The sequence below is a fragment of the Sorex fumeus genome, unplaced genomic scaffold, assembly GCF_029834395.1.
Source record: "Sorex fumeus unplaced genomic scaffold, SorFum_2.1 ptg000002l, whole genome shotgun sequence".
Classification (NCBI taxonomy): domain Eukaryota; kingdom Metazoa; phylum Chordata; class Mammalia; order Eulipotyphla; family Soricidae; genus Sorex; species Sorex fumeus.
Window position 1 is genome coordinate 80,229,791 of NW_026606059.1, and position 18,770 is coordinate 80,248,560.

General features: G+C 45.4%; 1 protein-coding gene across 1 annotated transcript in view; it reads left to right on the plus strand.

The window, feature by feature from the left end:
* The window catches only part of LOC130041872 (regulator of G-protein signaling 22-like), a 94,886-nt gene that overhangs the window by 65,258 nt on the left and 10,858 nt on the right, over window positions 1-18,770 (plus strand). The window contains 3 exon segments of the mRNA XM_056134186.1: window positions 470-1,069; window positions 7,471-7,645; window positions 15,226-15,400. Of these exon segments, the coding sequence (XP_055990161.1) occupies window positions 470-1,069; window positions 7,471-7,645; window positions 15,226-15,400 (950 nt within the window).

Below are 18,770 nucleotides of genomic sequence, written 5' to 3' on the forward strand. Positions count from 1 at the left end.
AGCTCTGTTTCTGGTAGCTAATTTTACTTTATTGTACAACATGAAATACTAACGTACCAAGAATAGTGTAACATACACATTCTGATGCTTCACTAGAGTTGCATATTGATGTTGTCAATTGGCATTCTGTGTCAGGCTGAAATATAGTAAATTAGTAGCTATATTTGGGATGTGAAATAAATTCCTTCTCATCTTGCTGTTCCCTCCCATGTCCAGGAAGATGTGGCTAATACCTATTGGCCTAATAGACCAATTGGCCTAATACCTAATGGCAGTTCCCCATTAACTCCCCCACTACTGTTCCCAAATGTGGCTTTAGACGCCTTTAAATGTGGCTTTAGCCCAATCTGTGTGGTCACTCCCATGATGAACTAGCTTGGCACACTGGCTCAGTGCTATCCTGTTCATAAATACTAAACTCTTCCTACCCCTAATCTGATCTCATTGCCCTTTGTGACTTTTGATACAGAAAGCGCCATCTTTGATAACAGAACCCATTCCTGGGCCAAGAAAACCATGTCCAATGTTGAGAACACTCTTTCTGATCTCAAAGAGGATATTGGGTCTATGTGTCTACAAGACACCACTTCTCAAACTCTCCTGAGAATATACCTTGACTCCCAACGGGATGTTGAAGAAAACGTGACCCTGCATTTTGGAAATTGTGAAGAATTTTTGAAATCTTACATATTATATATTTTGAAAGAATCTGTTTACCAGGTCGCAGGGTCACCATATCAAGGGCACCCCAATTATGTGAATTTCACCAACGTCTCCAAGGTGGTGGTGGAAGAGTGTTACAAACCTAAACTTCACCAGGATTTGGAGCCAGGTGAAATAGCTGAGACCACCATGCAAAAGTCTGAAGGAATAGCAGAGAAGGAAAGTTTGAAGAGCGAGAGCTTGCCTTCGGAAAGCAGGTCCGACTGGTGTGTGTCTCATGGGACATATGACATCGGGAACAGGAAGGAGTTTGAGAGATTTAAGAAATTTATCAAAGGCATTTTAGGAGAGAAATACTTATGGTTGTGGATGGATATCGAAAGATTAAAGGCTCTGAAGCACTGTGACAGACCCAAAGGTATTTCTACTTTATATTATTTTTTTAATTGAATCACCATGATATACACAATTACAAAGCTCTTCTCGATTGGGTGTCATTCATACAATGTTCCAACACTAACCCCTCCCTCAGTGTACATTTCTCACCATTAATGTCCCCAGTTTCCCACTCCCCAGCTTGTCTCTATGACAGGCACTTTATTTATTTATTCATTTTATTGAATAACCATGAGATACAGTTACTAAGCTTTCATGTTTGAGTTTCATTCATACAATGACTGAACATTCATTCCCCCCACTAGTGCGCATCTTCCATCACCAATGTCCCCAGTATCTGCCCCCCACATCCCAAACCTTTCGCTGCCTCTATGGCAGACAATTTCTCCCATATTCTATCTCTACTTTTGGGCATTATGGGTTGCAATATAGATACTGAGAGGCCATAATGTTTGGTTCTTTATCTACTTTCAGCACACATCCCATCCCCAGCGATCCCTCCAACCATCATTGACCTAGTGATCCCTTCTCTATCACAGCTGCCTTCTCCCCCAGCTCATGAGACAGGCTTTCACCTATGGAGCAATAATCCTGGCTCTTGTGTCTACTGTCCTTAGGTCTCAGTCTCATGTTATTTTATGTTCCACAAGTGAGTGCAGTCATTCTATGTCTGACCCTCTCTTTCTGACTCATTTCACTCAGCATGATACTCTTCATTAAATTCCACTTAAAATAAAATTTCTTTTTTTTTACATCTCAAATATTTTACTTTATTTTTTTTATCATTTTTTTTGTTAGTGAAACACTATGAAGTACAGTTATAGACTTATAAATTTTTGTGCTTGGGTTTCAGTTATACAATGATCAAGTACCCATCCCTCCACCAGTGCCCATCCTCCCCCACCACGGGTCCCAGCATCCCTCCCCCCCATCCCCCCCGTCCCACCCTGCCTCTGTAGCAGGGCATTCCCCCCTGTTCTCTCTCTCTTCTTTTGGGTACTGTGCTCTGCAAGAGAGGCATTAAAATCAAATTTCATAACTTCATATTTTCTAGCAGCTGCATGGTATTCCATTGTGTAGATGTACCAAAATTTCTTTAACCAGTCATCTGTTCTTGGGAACTCAGGTTGTTTCCAGTTTCTGGCCATTGTGAACAGTACTGCAGTGAACATACAGGTGCAGATGTCATTTCTACTGTGCTTTTTGCACCCTCGATATATATTCCCAGAAGTGGTATTACAGGGTCATATGGAAGCTCAATTTCTAGTTTTTTAAGGAATGCCCATATTTTCCAAAAAGACTGGACCAGTCAGCATTTCACCAACAATGCGAGTCCCTTCTCCCCACATTCATGCCAGCACTGGTTATTCTTGTTCTTTTTGATGTGTGCCAGTCTCTGTGGTGTGAGATGATATCTCATTGTTGTTTTGATTTGCATCTCCCTGATGATTAGCAATGTAGAGATTTTTTTGATGTTCTTTTTGACCATTTGTATTTCTTTTTTGAGGAAGCTTCTGTTCATTTCTTCTCACTATTTTTTGAAGGGGTTGGAGGTTCTTTTCTTGTGCAATTCTACTAGTATATGATAGGCACTTTATTTTTCTCTCTCTCATTCTCTCCTCTCACTCTCTCTGTGTCTGTCTCTCTGTCTCTCTCTCCATTTGGGCATTATAGTTTTCCATACAGATACTGAGCGTTTACCATGTCTGTTTTGTACTTTTCAGTAGTTTTATAAACCAATCCTATTGGGCTGTGGAGACAGTACAGAGGGTAAAGTACTCAACTTGCATGTGGCTGACCTGGGTCCAATCTGTTACACCTGAGATGGTCCCCTGATCTCCACCAGGAGTGAACCATGAGTGCAAAGCCAGGAGTAAGTCCCTAACACCACCAGATGTGACCCCCAAAACAAACAAAAAATAAAATAGAAACCAATCCTAGAATATTAGTTTGAGTGATATAAATACAGGGAGAAAGAATGAAATAATCTATACTTTTAGAAGAAAAGATAATCACAAATCACAAATCATCCTGTTAATCGTCGATTGCCTCGAGCAGGCCCCAGTAACATCTCCTTCATCCTAGCCCTGAGATTATATTCAAGGCTCTTTAGGAGAATGAGACCCATCATTGTTACTGGTATTTGGCATATTGGGTACGCCATGGGGAGTTTGCCAGACTCTGCCGTGTGGGCAGGCTACATTTGGTAGCCTACCAGTTTGTCCAAAGTAGGAATGAGATAATAAGATGTCATAATAGGATGTCGCACGGCCGCAAATGCGGCCGCGTGGTTCCAGGAGCTGGTTTTTATAATCTCTGAGTCTTGGCCATTGATGGGATTACACGGCGCCAGGGAACCAGTTTGTGGGTGTGACCCCCGCCTACTGGAATTTGGAGGATCTGGGTGGAGGATGCTCGGCCCAAATCCGAGTAGGATTGGAGATCTCGGCCCCGGAACCCGCGTGACTTTGTCCCTCTGCCAGTACCTTCATGTGTGCGGAGAGTGGTCTCAGCATGGTGGTGGCTGGTCCTGGAGGTCTTTGGCTACTGGAGCCCTGGTCAGGACGGGGAGGAAAGCTCAACCCGCTCCCCTCCAAGGGTCCCTTGCGGCGAGGACAGTCAGGCGCGGGGGCAGGAGACTGCATTGTTCTCATCCAGGAGCTGGTTTTTATAGTCTCTGAGTCTTGGCCGTTGATGGGATTACACGGCGTCAGGGGGCCAGTTGGTTGGTGTGACCCCCGCCTACTGGAATTTGGAGGATCTGGTGATATACAGGGAGAAAGAGCGATAGCACAGCGGTAGGGCGTTTGCCTTGCACGCAGCCAACATGGCCGACCCAAGTTCGATTCCTCCGCCCCTCTCGGAGAGCCCAGCAAGCTACCGAGAGTATCTTGCCCACACGGCAGAGCCTGGCAAGCTCCCCGTGACGTATTTGATATTCCAGACACAGTAACAACAAAGTCTCCAATGGAGACGTTACTGGGCCTGCTCGAGCAAATCGATGATCAACGGGAGGGCCTTTACCTTTACCTTTACCTTATACTTTTAGAAGAAAAGATAATAATAAAATCAATTTTATTCACATAGATTTTCACCCTTTATTTAAATATCGTGTTTTACAAAGTGGTTCACTATACATTTGTTACATTCAATATTCCAAGATCAATCTCACCACCAGTGTGACCTTCCCTCCACCATTGTTTCCATTTTACCAAATTTCCCAAGCATGCCCCCTTAGCAGGCACAAAATAATTTATTTTATATTGCTCGTTACAACTAAATGACAAATGGAATTATTAAAAAATACTTTAGTAAAAGAAAATTTGTGAAAATTCTTACATTTTATCATGGGGTCATTAAGTCCTTGCCTGCACACTTACTGAGCTATTGTTAGTTGGGCCTTCTGTGTTTTTATTTATTGAGCTTAGTTGGCTTTGATGTTAATTTCCCATCTAATTTGGTGTTTTCCTACTGGAATGTAAGTATTATATAATATTTAACTGGGCTGTGAGCTTACATGGCAGCAGTTGGGGGATGTTGGGTGGCTTCTAGGTCTTCCAGAATTATGGGGGTTAGAGTTGCGGGGCTGTCTACTCCCTCTCTGAGAAGACCCCAGAATTCTCAGCCTGAAGACCAGTGTACCTGGAAGTTTTGGCAGTTTGGCATCTCTGCAGTGCTTCGTCTATAGACAGTAGAGTCTGGCCATTGGCATGGTGGCAAATGTGGATGCAACTAGGGCTCGGTAGGGCAGGGACTCACCCCTCCCTCTCCTGAGGGCATCCCAGAGTTTCAGCTGGGAGACCAGTGTACCTGTGAATTTTTGCATTTTGTTAATCTCTGTCTCTTCTGAGATTTAATGGTGAGTCTGTGTCATAGATTTCTTTACATAAATTCTAAATCTCTTCATATGAATCATTCTCTTCTTTTGTGGGCAGGGTGAGGGGCACACTGGTAGTGTTCAGGGCTTACTCCTGCCTCTGGACTCAGAGATCACAACTGGTGGGCTTGGGGGACCTGGTTGTCCACACACAAGGCAAGTGCCCTACACTGTACTGTTGCTCCTGCCCTTCACGTGAATCATTCTATCTTATTTTTAAAATAATATTTTAAATAATATGTTTTCAATAATAGCATTTATAGTTTTGATATATGGCTATTCTACCTCCTGCACCACCCAAGGTCTCAGTGGCTGAGTTGTTCCTGGCCTTCCACTTGCCTTCCAACCATAAAGCTTATTGCTGTAGAGGTCTCGAGAGCAAGAGTTCCATTACTTGTGGAGGGATGGGGCTGGGGTTGGTTCTGAGTGGAGCGTGGAGTGGGGGCAAGGTCAGAACCACCATTGAGACCCGTATTAGTACTTGGGGAATCACGTGCAAGCAACCTCCCCAGGTTCACCGGTGTTCAACCTCCCCAGGTTCACAGGTCCCGACGAGGGACTGAATGGACCCAGGGCAAGCAGTGAGCTACCCTGGCAGCGAAATGGGCCAGGCCAAAGTGCCACGATTCTTAACTATAAGTTAAGAGTTTGATCATGGACAAATGCTGTCATGATCCAAGGTAAAGACAAGACTAGGATCCTGCTAGGGGTGGGAAAGACTATCTGGCCTGAGCACCATAGTCTGAGATTGAGATGGCCCTAGGAGAGCAATTCTATAAGTTTAAGATATTTCTTACTGTATCCATACAAAATGATTTATATTATATTCTTGTATGCTTGTCGGACAAGGAGAGGAGAGGCACGCCCATGGGATTCTGCTCTAGGGTGGGTCCTCCTGCTGAGGAAGGATCGTCCTAGGAGCGGTCTTCCCTGAGGCTAAGATTTCTACCCCTGTTCATCTCCACCCCTATTGATTGTGACCGCACCTATGTGTAATTGTTTCCCCAATTCCTCATGGACAGAGGATTTAACTGTACTGTAGGAGTGGGCAGAAGGCAGAAGGAAGAGAAGGAGGATGAAGGGGAATGGAGAAGGAGAATGAAGTAGCTGGGGGAGGAAGAATGGGGGCAGAGACAGAAGGAGAGATGAGGAGAGGATCAGAATAAACTACGACTAATACCTACCAGCCTGGCCCTCGTTCCTTCCTCCGCCTGACCATCGCCATCGACCTCTCCGGGGTGGTAGAAGGGTGAGACTACCGAACGCGGGTGGCGGGAGAGATAGAGCCGCCGCTGTGTGGGTGCCGAGCCCCCCACCTTGTGTGAGTTTACACACACCGGGATCCTTTTGGCAACTGGATTTTCTTGCTGGAACAAATAACAACAAAATCCCAAACTTGGAGCCTCCAGTAGCTCAGATGGTCTCTCTTACCGCTGCAGGGCTGGAATCTAAGTGGGCCTGCAGAGTGGCTTTCCTTCTGGACACTCCAGGGGAAGACTCCCTTCCCTGGGGTTGGGGGCTAGTCCTGCAGTTAGAGCTCACATGCCCCTCACATGTACCTCACATGTGCCTGGCCCAGATGTGATCCCTGCCCGCCGCAGTACCAGGGGGAGGTTCTGGAGTCTCTGGCTCCGTCGTGGCTTGGAGTTGTCCCTGAGATCAGTGGATCCAGGAACAATCGCCTTCTTGGGCCTTTGCATTGACCTACTGTCCCGGTTGGCCGAAAATTACAGGTATGGCCCCTGTACCTCCTCAGCACTGCTTGGGAGGACCCCCTGCAAAAAATAAAAAAGAAAGAAAGAAAAAGAAAAAAGTCCTTTCCTGGCCTTTTGCACCCTCTGCAGGTACCTGCTTGCTTGTTCTTGTGGCCCCTACCTCAACTTCAAAGTCAAGAGCATGGAATCAAATTTTTCTCCAGCCTTGCATCTTTTTGCCATGACCCCTGACCTCCCTGCCTTCTTTCCATGGGCGATTTGGATCACAATAGGGTCTCCAAGGTCAACCTCTAAACACCCTCAGCCCAGTAGCAAAGTGCTTGTTTTACCAAGGACACAGAGAACGAGGCCAGGCAGATCTTTGCAGGGCCACTGGGCCTGTTCATCCCGCAGCTGAGATGGACGGTTTGTCTGTGCATCCTGCAGCTGAGACAGGCTGTATGTCCGTCCCAGAGCTGAGATGGCTCTCTGTCTGTTTGTTCCACAGCTCTGTCTGTCTGTCCCACAGCAGAGACGGGCTGTCTGCACTGTCCTGTCCTGCTTCCCCTATGACTCCCTGTGGGCTGGGAGTGCCTGAAGCGTTTTTTTTTCTTTTTTCTTTTTGGGTCATATCCAGCAACGCTCAGGGGTTGCTCCTGGCTCTGTACTCAGGAATTACTCCTGGTGGTGCTGAGGGGACCATATCAGATGCCAGGGATCGAACCCGGGTAGCTGCGTGTAAGGCAAATGCCCTACCCATTGTACTATCACTCCGGCCTCCATATATGCTTTGCAGACCACCGTTTTGGGCCTGTTGAATGTCGCCTCTTATTGTGTGTTGCTCACATTCCAGACATCTTGAGAAGATGAAGAGACTCTACCTGGTGAGCAACGGAGAGTGCTACCTTTCGATGGAGATCTTAACCAAGTTTAAACTGCTGGAGGGGTCTTAGTGGAATGAAGAGCATTTAACTAATATCCAGGTGGAGGTGGTTAAACCTTTACTTCTGTATTGGTAAGAAAAAGGACACGAATCAAGGTTGGTTCAGGGAGAGTACAGTGGGAAGGTTGCCTGCATTGCATGGGGCTGATGCAGGTTCAGTTGATCCCTGGTACCACGTGTGGTCCCCTGAGTCCTGCCAGGAGTAAGCCCTGAGTACAGAGGAAGGAGTAAGCCCTGACAACACCAGCTGTTGCCCCCAAACTGAAATCCAGAGTTAGTGGCTTTTAAGCACATGCTCTGTATGTGGGTGTTCTGAGTTTGGTTCCCCCAAGCACTAGGTCATTGAGTCTCTACCTCTCCCCTAAAGTTAGGGACTTACATTTTTCTTAGTCTAGTCACGTTACATCTTTTTTTGTCTTATGAACATGTCATTTTTAGGAATTTATAATAACAAGATTATTGTATCTTTCTTTGGCCTTCATTAAAGTAAATAACATTTAGATAATTGGACTGTATGGGAGAATAGCACAGTGGGTAAGGCGTTTGCCTTGCACGCGGCCGACCCAGTCGGCCCAGGTTCGATTCCTCTGCCCCTCTCGGAGAGCCTGGAAAGCTACTGAGAGTATCTCGCCTGCACGACAAAGCCTGGCAAGCTACCCGTGATGTATTCGATATGCCAAACACAGTAACAACAAGTCTCACAATGGAAGTGTTACTGGGCCCATTCGAGCAAATCGATGAACAATGGGAGGGACAGACAGAGAGACATGGGAGAATTTCAATCCCTTCTAGAACTGGACAGAACTGAAGCTCTGGGGTTGCTTTATAAGTACCATTTGATTTCAATTATTCACTGTTTGGTAGTTTATCAGATTGGGGTGTGTGTGTGTGTGTGTGTGTGTGTGTGTGTATCTGTGTGAGTGTATGTCTGTGTGTCTCTGTGTGTGTCTTGTGTGTGTCTATGTGTGGTATGTGGTGTGTGTGTGTGTGTGTGTGTGTGTGTGTGTATAAAGAGTTACTTGTGGAAAGCCGGTTTTACCCCTGGTCTGCGTGGGACGGGCACGGAGGCCCAGCTCTGGGCAACCAAGCGAACGGCTCCTATTCCAACCAGGTACAGCCCGCCCCCAAGGGCCTGGGACCCTCTGTGCGCATGCCCAGCTAGCTCCACCTCCTAGAAAGCCGGTTTTACCCCTGGTCTGCGTGGGACGGGCACGGAGGCCCAGCTCTGGGCAACCAAGCGAACGGCTCCTATTCCAACCAGGTACAGCCCGCCCCCAAGGGCCTGGGACCCTCTGTGCGCATGCCCAGCTAGCTCCATCGGCGTTCCCAACTCCTCGCTCAGTGCCAGGGACTCTTTCCAGAGCCGCGGCCGCGTTAGCGGCCGCGAAATATTTTCCCACTTCATATGCCATAGGAACCAAATGCTACCTTCTTCAATGGAAACTTCTCTAGCTTAACTCAGTCACTAGAAACACAGTAGCCAATAACTCATAAGCCTATCTTAATTCACACTGCATATCAAGCAGAATAGTAACAGTGAATGTTAAGGACTAAACCACAGTTTTCACAATGGTAAAGCAATGCAAAATCTCACCAAACTTTCTTATTGAAGAGTCTAGCCCAGATGACACCAACAGTACTGCAGTGTTAGACAAACTCTCTGACAAGGAATTCAGGAGGGAGCTACTTAGGATGCTTAGGGAACTAAAAGAAACAATGGAAAGCAAATGCCAATAGAAGACAAGAGGATTTGAAGGCAGAAATGACGAAAATGCAATCAGAAATGTCAGACCTGAAAAATCTCGTAGGCGAAATGAAAAACTCAGTGGAAGGCCTCAGCAGCAGAGTAACAGCGGCTGAGAAACAGAATCAGTGAGCTCGAAGATGAAGTTCAGAGACTCTCCAGAAAAGAGCAGAAAATGGAAAAGAGACTCACAATTCGGGAACAGATGGCAAGAGAAGATCGTGATGAAGCCAAGAGGGGTAACATAAGAATTATTGGAGTCCCAGAGGGACAGGAAGAAAACCTTGATGAAGAAGAAACTGTCAAAGACATCATTGCTACAACGTTTCCAGAGCTGAAGAAAACTTGTGACCATATTCAGGAGGCCCGAAGGGTACCAGCTAGAAGAAATCCGAATAAAAATACCCCAAGACACATTCTGATCAAAATGACCAAAACCTTAGACAGAGACAAAATTCTGAAAGCAGCAAGATCGAAGAAAGAAATCTCTTACAAAGGAGCATCTTTAAAATTCACAGCTGATTTTTCTGATGAAACCCTTATGGCCCGAAAACAGTGGTGGGACATAGTGAAAAAACTCAATGAAATAAATGCCTCCCCAAAAATACTTTACCCAGCGAGACTCTCATTCATAACAGAAGGAACAACACACAGTTTCACAGACAAACAATAGCTCAGGAACTTCATAGACTCAAAACCATGGTGACAAGAACAACTAAATGGGCTACTTTAAGGCAAGAAAGGCCCCTCAAATACACCAAATTTCAACAGAACAATGGGACAAAATCCCATAACAATAATCTCTCTCAATGTCTATGGGCTAAACGCACCAATTAAAAGACATAGAGTGGCAGGATGGATTAGAAAATTGAACCCAACATTCTGCTGCCTGCAAGAAACACATCTCAATAGTCAAAGCAAACACAGACTCAGAGTCCAAGGCTGGAAAACAATCCTACAGGCAAACAGCTCCCATAAAAAAGCTGGGGTAGCCATCCTAATATCAGACCACATCGATTTCAGAGTGAGGAAGGTCATAAGAGACAGTGAAGGTCATTTCTTATTGATCAAAGGATCTGTACAACAGGAAGAACTTACAATAATAAATGTATATGCACCTAATGAGAGACCAGCAAAGTACTTAAAACAACTACTCATAGATTTGGAAAAAGACATCAACAGCAACACAATACTAGTGGGAGACTTCAACACTGCTTTGTCACCTCTTGATAGATCAACTAGACTCAAGCTTAGCAAGGACATACTTCATCTGAGGGAAACAATGGAAGAAAGGGACTTAGTAGATATATACAGGACACTTCATCCACAAAAAGCTGAATACACATTCTTCTCAAGCGTACATGGAACATTCTCCAAGATAGACCACATGCTGAGCCACAAAACATGCCTCCAAAAAAATTAAGAAGATAGAGATTGTATCGACAATCTTCTCAGACCATAATGCGCTGAAATTAGAAGTAAATCACATACAAAAACAGAAAACTAAATCAAACACCTGGAAATTAAACAGTGCTCTACTGAACAACGAGTGACTTAGACAGGAAATCAAAGAGGAAATCAAAAGATTCCTAGAAACGAATGAAAATGAGGACACGAGTTACCAAAACTTATGGGACACAGCAAAAGCTGTGTTAAGAGGAAAGTTTATAGCTCTACAAGCATTCCTCAGGAAGGAGGAGCGAGCACACATAAGTAACCTAACCTCACAGCTTAAGAGCTTGGAGAAGGACCAAAAAAGGAGCACAACCCGAACAGGAGAAAGGAAATAATAAAACTCAGAGCAGAGATTAACGAGATGGAAACCCAAAAAACAATCTGAAAGATCAATGAAACTAAGAGCTGGTTCTTCGAGAAAATTAACAAGATTGATAAGCCTCTAGCAAAACTCACAAAGAAAGGGAGAGAGAAAACCCTAATAAACCGAATCAGAAATGAAAAGGGGGTCATTACAACAGAAACTACAGAAATTCAAAGGATCCTCAGGGAGTACTTTGAGAAACTGTATGCCACGGAACATCAAAACCTCGAGGAAATGGATAAATTCCTAGACTCCTACAGACTCCCAAGGCTGAACCAAGAAGACCTGGAATACCTGAACAGACCTATCACCATCAAGGAAATTGAAATGGTAATAAAAAGTCTCCCCAAGCACAAAAGTCCTGGTCCGGATGGATTCACTAGTGAATTCTTCCAAATCTTTAAAGAGGACTTACTCCCAATCCTCTTTAACCTTTTCCACGAAATTGAAATATCAAAAACACTTCCAAACAGTTTCTACGAAGCAAATATCACACTGATACCAAAAGTAGACAGAGATACCACAAAGAAAGAGAATTACAGACCGATATCCCTGATGAACACAGATGCAAAGATCCTCAACAAACTACTAGCAAATAGAATCCAACTACTCATCAAAAAGATCATACACCATGACCAAGTAAGATTCATCCCAGGGATGCAAGGATGGTTCAACATTCGAAATCAATCAACATAATCCATCATATCAACAAAGAAAAGATAAAAAGCATATGATTATATCAATAGATGCAGAGAAAGCATTTGACAAGATCCAGCACCCCTTTATGATGAAAACCCTAGCCAAAATGGGTATAGAGGGGACCTTCCTCAACATAATTAAAACCATCTACCACAAGCCTACAGCAAGCATCATCCTCAATGGGGAAAAACTGAGAGCCTTCCCCCTAAGGTCAGGGACGAGACAAGGATGCCCACTCTCTCCACTGCTGTTCAATATAGTACTGGAAGTACTTGCAATAGCGATTAGGCAAGAAAAAGATATTAAGGGCATTCAGGTAGGAAAGGAAGAAATCAAGCTCTCACTATTCGCAGATGATATGATACTATACTTAGAGAACCCAATAACCTCCACCAAAAAACTCCTAGAAACAATAGACTCGTATAGTAAAGTTGCAGGCTATAAAATCAATACCCAAAAGTCCATGGCATTCCTATATGCAAACAATGAGAGAGAAGAAAGCAAGATGAAAAAAACAATCCCATTCACAATTGTGCCCCAGAAAATCAAGTACCTAGGAATCAGCTTAACTAAGGAAGTAAAGGACCTGTACAAAGAAAACTACAAAACGCTACCTCAGGAAATAAAAGAGGACATGAGGAAATGGAAAGATATCCCCTGCTCATGGGTCGGGAGACTTAACATTGTCAAAATGGCAATACTACCAAAAGCATTGTATAAATTCAATGCAATCCCTATAAGGATACCCACGACATTCTTCAAAGAAATGGAGCAAACACTCCTGAAATTTATATGGAACAATAAGCCCCCACGAATAGCTAAAGCAATTCTTGGGAAAAAGAAAATGGGAGGAATCAACCTCCCGAACTTCAAACTGTACTACAAAGCAGTAATAATTAAAACAGCATGGTACTGGAACAAAGGCAGAACTGCAGACCAATGGAACAGGGTTGAATACACTGACATCTCCCCTCAATCATATGCTCATCTAATCTTTGATAAAGATGCAAGTAATGTGAAGTGGAGTAAGGAAAGCCTCTTTAACAAATTGTGCTGGCATCACTGGACGGCTACATGCAAAAAAATGGACTCAGAACTCTTCCTAACACCGTGTACAAAAGTAAGATCAAAATGGATTAAAGACCTCAACATCAGACCAGAAACTATAAGGTACATTGAAGACAAAGTTGGCAAAACCCTCCATGACATTGAAGCTAATGGTATCTTCAAAGATGCCACGCCACTGGCCGAGCAAGTGAAAACAGAGATAGATAAATGGGACTATCTTAAACTAAGAAGATTCTGCACCTCCAAAGAAACAGTGACCAAAATACAAAGACAGTCTACATAATGGGAAAGGATATTCGCTGAATACACATCTGACAAGGGGTTGATATCCAGGATATACAAAATACTGGTTAAACTCCACAAGAAGAAAACATCCAACCCCATCCAAAAATGGGGCAATGAAATGAACAGAAACTTTCTCAAAGAAGAAATCCGAATGGCAAAAAAGCACATGAGAAAATGCTCTACATCATTAATCATCAGGGAGATGCAGATCAAAACCACAATGAGATACCATCTCACACCTCAGAGACTGGCCCACATTCAAAAGAACAAAAGCAACCGATGCTGGCGCGGATGTGGCGAGAAAGGGACACTCCTTCACTGTTGGTGGGAATGTCCACTGGTTCAGCCCTTCTGGAAAACAGTATGGACGATTCTCAAAAAATTAGAAATTGAGCTCCCATTTGACCCAGCAATACCACTCCTGGGAATATATCCCAGAGAGGCAAAAATGTATAGTCGAAGTGACATCTGCACTTGTTTGTTTATTGCAGCACTCTTTGCAATATCCAGAAACTGGAAGAAACCTGAAAGCCCAAGAACAGATGACTGGTTAGAGAAACTTTGGTACATCTACACAATGGAGTACTATGTAGCTCTTAGAAAAGATGAAGTCATGAAATTTACATACAAGTGGTACAACATGGAAAGTATCATGCTAAGCGAAATGAGTCAGAAAGAGAGGGATAGACATAGAAAGATTGCTTTCATCTGGGGGATATAAAGTAACAAAATATGAGATTAATACCCAAGAATAGCTGAGATCAGCACCAGGAGGATTACTCCATAGCTTAGTGGCCAGTTGGGCATTCTAGAGGGAAAGGGCAGCTCAGATAGAGAAGGGAACACCAAATAAAGGGTGTTTGGAGGACCCTCCCAGGAGGGAGGGGAGATGCATGTCGAAAGTGGACTATGGACTGAACATGTTTGCCACTCAATGCCTCTTTTGCAGACCACAACACCCAAAAGGAGAGAGAGAACACAGGGGATTGCCCTGCCACAGAGGCAGGGGGGGACGGGGGGATGGGGGTGGGGGGGATATTATCCATGGTGGTGGAAAATGGGCACTGGTGGAGGGATGGGTATCTGATCATTGTATAATCAAACCCAAGCACAAAAAAATGTAAATCTACAACTGTACCTCATGGTGTTTCACTAATAAAAAAATTTAAAAAAAGAGTTACTTGTAGCTCATGTTATAGTGTATTGTCTCTGAGCATTTTGGAGCTTCCTTTCAGCCCAGCGCTGTGCTAAGGGCACAGGGATGAGGCGGGCTTATGACTAGTTGTCAGAGTCCACTGAAGAAGCAAAAGGCAAGGCAAGGCAGAGGGTGTGTGGGATCCAGACAAGAGGTGATGCTCGCTTGGAGTACGGCCTCTGTGAGGAAAGAGGTTCACTCAGAAAGGGGTGCCCCCGAGGGTAGAGACTCACTGGGTGGCTGGGGTGAGCCTTTTCCAGGTCACCCAGTCTTTCAGCGTGGCACCCACTTGGCTTCCTTCACTTGGCAGATGCGGGCACATTGTGTCTGTCTCCTGTCACTGCTCTGGCTGCCTCCCCCGGTCTGTCCTCCAGATTACTTCCACGTGTTGGACGTTTTTGGTAGAAGTTGTTTCTTCTTTCTTTCCACAGTTCTCAAATACTTAAGATATATCGAAAGCTGTAAGTTATGCTCTCATGGACCTTTTTAGTACCCACAACCCAGCTGAGTAAAATATTGCTAAAACATGGCTGGAGAGATATTACACTGGGCGGGGCCCTTGCTCACGGTTTACCCTGGTTGTATTCCTGGCGTACATGGGGCAATTTGAACCCCTCCAGTAGTGACTCCTGAGCACAGAGGCAGGAGTAAGTCCAGAGAACAGCTGGGTGTGGTCCCAATAACAACAACCCCCAAAAGACTGAACAGGGAAAGAAGTGGAAATTACCAGAAACGCGGCCCGGCCTGACTTGAGGTGAGCTGGCAGGCCCCCCTTTTGGAGGTGTGAAACTTGCATGGCCTTTTTCCTCACTCCATTTTTCCTTTGTTTTCCCTCTGCCCAGGGCTCCTCGATTCTGTATCACCCACTCGCGTGCCACCAAGATCGCCAGTGCCCAGCTCAAATTCTGGCACATTCATCAGCAGAAACCCAGGAAGGACGTGGACCCCTTCCCACAAATGGCAACGCTGCTGCCCTTACGGCCCAAATCTTGCTTCCCTCGGATAGCGGGGATGCAGGTAGGATTGGGAGGGGTCCAACCATCTCCTGACAAAGTTCACAGGTCCTTGATGGCATGACTTTCTCAGGGGGGTTTTGATCGCTCACATTTCTTTTCAGCTTCACTTTTATTTGATTGATTTAATTTTGGGTGGTTGTGTATGCTGCAAGAATTAGAATAAGGAAAGCTGAAGTGTAAGTGTGTGTTTTGCAAAGCAGCCCAAGTGCTGCTTCAAAAGTGTGTGATCAAAAAAAAGAGAGAGAGAGAGAGAAAGGGGCTGGAGTGATAGTACACACAGTAGGGTGTTTGCCTTGCACATGGCCAACCTGGGTTCGAGTCCCAGCACCCCGTTTGGTCCCCTGAGTCTGCCAGGAGTGATCCCTGGACACAGAGTCAGGAGTGAGTCCTAAGCAACACCAGGTATGGCTCCCAAACAAGACAAAACAAAAATCCCAACCCCAAAACCAAAGACAAAAACCATCAAAGTACCCAAAATGGAAAAATGAAGGTGGGAAAATGTGTGTGATCATGTCATTCACCTGTTCACAATTCCCTCGTGGCCTCCTCTCTTGCCCTAGTGAAACCAGTCTTGGGCCAGGGATGTGGCTTAGTGGGGGAGCAGCTGCCTTGCATGAGCAAGTTTGAAAGCCAGCCCTGCTCTCAGTCAAGCATTCAACCAATCAATCAAAGCCCAAATCCTTGCCTAGCTGTACCGCCCCATTACCTTCTGGCCTGCCAACGGTTCCCTTCCCCCACACTGACTCTTCCGTGAACACACTGGGAAAACCAGGAGACGGGCATTTGCTCTTCACCCACAGGGGACTCTCTCCAGTGACCACGTGTCTTTCCCCTCGCTCCCTCACTCGGGGTCTGCTTTGAATCCCTGACATCGGAGAGGCTCTCTAGGACTGAAGTGAATCTGCCCCCACTGCCGTCTCTGCTGTGGTCCCGCTGTCCCCACTGTCTCTGGCTGCACTGTCCTGGCTTTGTCACTCAGCTTCCGATGGCTGGCCTGTCCCTGCTTTCTGCCCTGTGTCTCCTGCCCCTGCCTAAAGGGCTTTTCTGTGGGAACATTTTCCTTCCAGCAACTAGAACAGTGCCTGGCACACGGGCGCTCCTTGGCAAATACACACTGAACCACATGAGCTAGAAGTAGTAATTTTGGGGGCCAGAGTGATAGCACCAGCAGTAGGGCTCTTTCTTGCCTTGCATGTGGCTGACCTGGGTTCAATCCCCAGCATCCCAGATGGTTCCACCAGCAGTGATCCCTGAGTGATCCTTGAGCTCAGAGCCAGGAGTAAACCCTAAGCACACTGAATGGAACCCAAAACTATCACGATCATCCTGTTGTTCGTTGATTGCCCCGAGCAGGCACCACTAACGTCTCCTTCGTCCTACCCCTGAGATTTTTTCTTTTTTCTTTTTAAATTTAATTAATTAATTAATTTTTATTGAATCACTGTGGGAAAAGTTACAGAGCTTTCAGGTTTAAGTCTCAGTCATGCAATCATCAAACACATTTCCCTTCACCAGTACTTATTTTTCACCACCAAGAACCCCAATATACCCCCTCCCAACCCTCCCAATGCCTGTGAGGCAGATGAATTCTAGTTAACACTCTATCTACTTTGATTAGATTCACTGTTTCAGCAAAAGATGCACCATTTATTATTTAGAGTTTACACCCCCAAATCAGATCTGCTGAAAAGGTATTGTGAAATAATTTGTTTTCTACAGCTGGTTACAAGAATCAAATGATTTTGGATTTCTGATATTGCTTTCCAGAGGGAAAAAGGTGGAAGGGAGCAACACCCTTTCCCTTCCGGGCAGCCATGGTGGCATGGATCAACGCATAATCCATTCACTTTTCTGCCGCAAGCAGCCGGGCTCTGCATTAAGTCCTTGTGCCTCTGGAGCCATTAGCCCTGAGATTTTAAAGTAAAATTAGATTTTAAAGAGCCATATTCAAGGCTCTTTCAGGGTTAGGAGAATGAGACCCATCATTGTTACTGGTATTTGGCATATTGGGTATGCCACGGGGAGTTTGCCAGACTGCCGTGTGTCAGGTCACATTCGGCAGCCTGCCAAAAGCTAAAAACAAACAAACAAACAAAAAAAAAACCCAAACCCAGTAATTATCATTTTACAAAGGAAGATGAAGAAAGATAAGGGGGCAAGTCTGAAACAGATCCGGCAAATGTGTGGCACTTCAGCCTAGAGCTGCAGTAACTGTGGTTGGATCTGTGTCGAAAAAGGAAGAACTCAGTAGTCTTGACCCTTCTAGGTGTCCTAGAATGTTACATATGATGGATCACAGCTGATATCTGTTATTGTTTTATATCACTTTAAAAGCAGGGATATCGCAACAGTGTTTCAAGTTTCCCTTGTCCCGGGAGTGTTTTAGAGGTGACCGAAGGTATTTTCTTCACCCCAATACAAATGAGAACCAGGCTTCGGCTGATGGAGGTACCTGGTGTGCAGTACAACCTCTCAAATCTCTGAGTCACTTTGTAAAGTCAAGGATTGGACCTAGAGCTGAGTTTCCCGATCTCGCCGGAACCTCAGAGCTAGATTCTTCTTTTACTTCTTGTTTGGGCCAGCGCTGGGGCTCAATCCAGGGCCTATAACGTGCAAGGTGGCAACTGTGCTGCCGTGTCCCAGTTCCAGGGCCAAAGTCACTCAAATTGTTGGCAACTTGAATGGAGAGCGGGGCTCTCATCTGGTCCCTCTCAGTTGGGCAGCTGCGGAGTGTGTGAGGACGGATTCCCGGACTCTCCTGCCCGGCGGGGTTCAAGGTCAGCAGTAGGCCCGGACACAGTGGTGTGTCTAACGTGGTCTCTCCTGCGTAAACCTTTGCCATTTGTCTGGGCACTGTGTCTGAGGGGGTGTCACTTTGGTGACTGAGGGGGTGTCACTTTGGTGCCCTGGTGGATTCCTCCCCTTCACTGTACCCCTGGCTTCCCCACCGTTGTCCTTGTGGTCATTGAGCGTGCCACACTGTTGAGGAATCTGACCTCCCCGCATCCCGTGGGGCCCAGTCACGAGGCAATACACACCTCAAAGGCGTGCTACAGGGAGAGGGTGACCTGCTAACAAGTCAGCAAGAACCGTTTCCTCCAGAAAATCCTTCTTCTCCACTTCCACCACCCACAGTGATGGGCCTCAGGACTCACAGACAAGCCTCTGGTCGTTGTTCTCTCATAGTCTAAAGTGCTGCTATCTTTTAGTCTTCTGACTGTATGGAAGCTAAAATTTGAACAGCAGAACATTTGGTGTGTGTGTGTGGGGGGGGATTGGAAATTGGGAAGCATTATGTGCTCAAAGCAAATGCGCAGAGCTGTGCTTTCATCTCTGTTTTGCTCACGTTCTCCTTTATTATCTCCATTTTT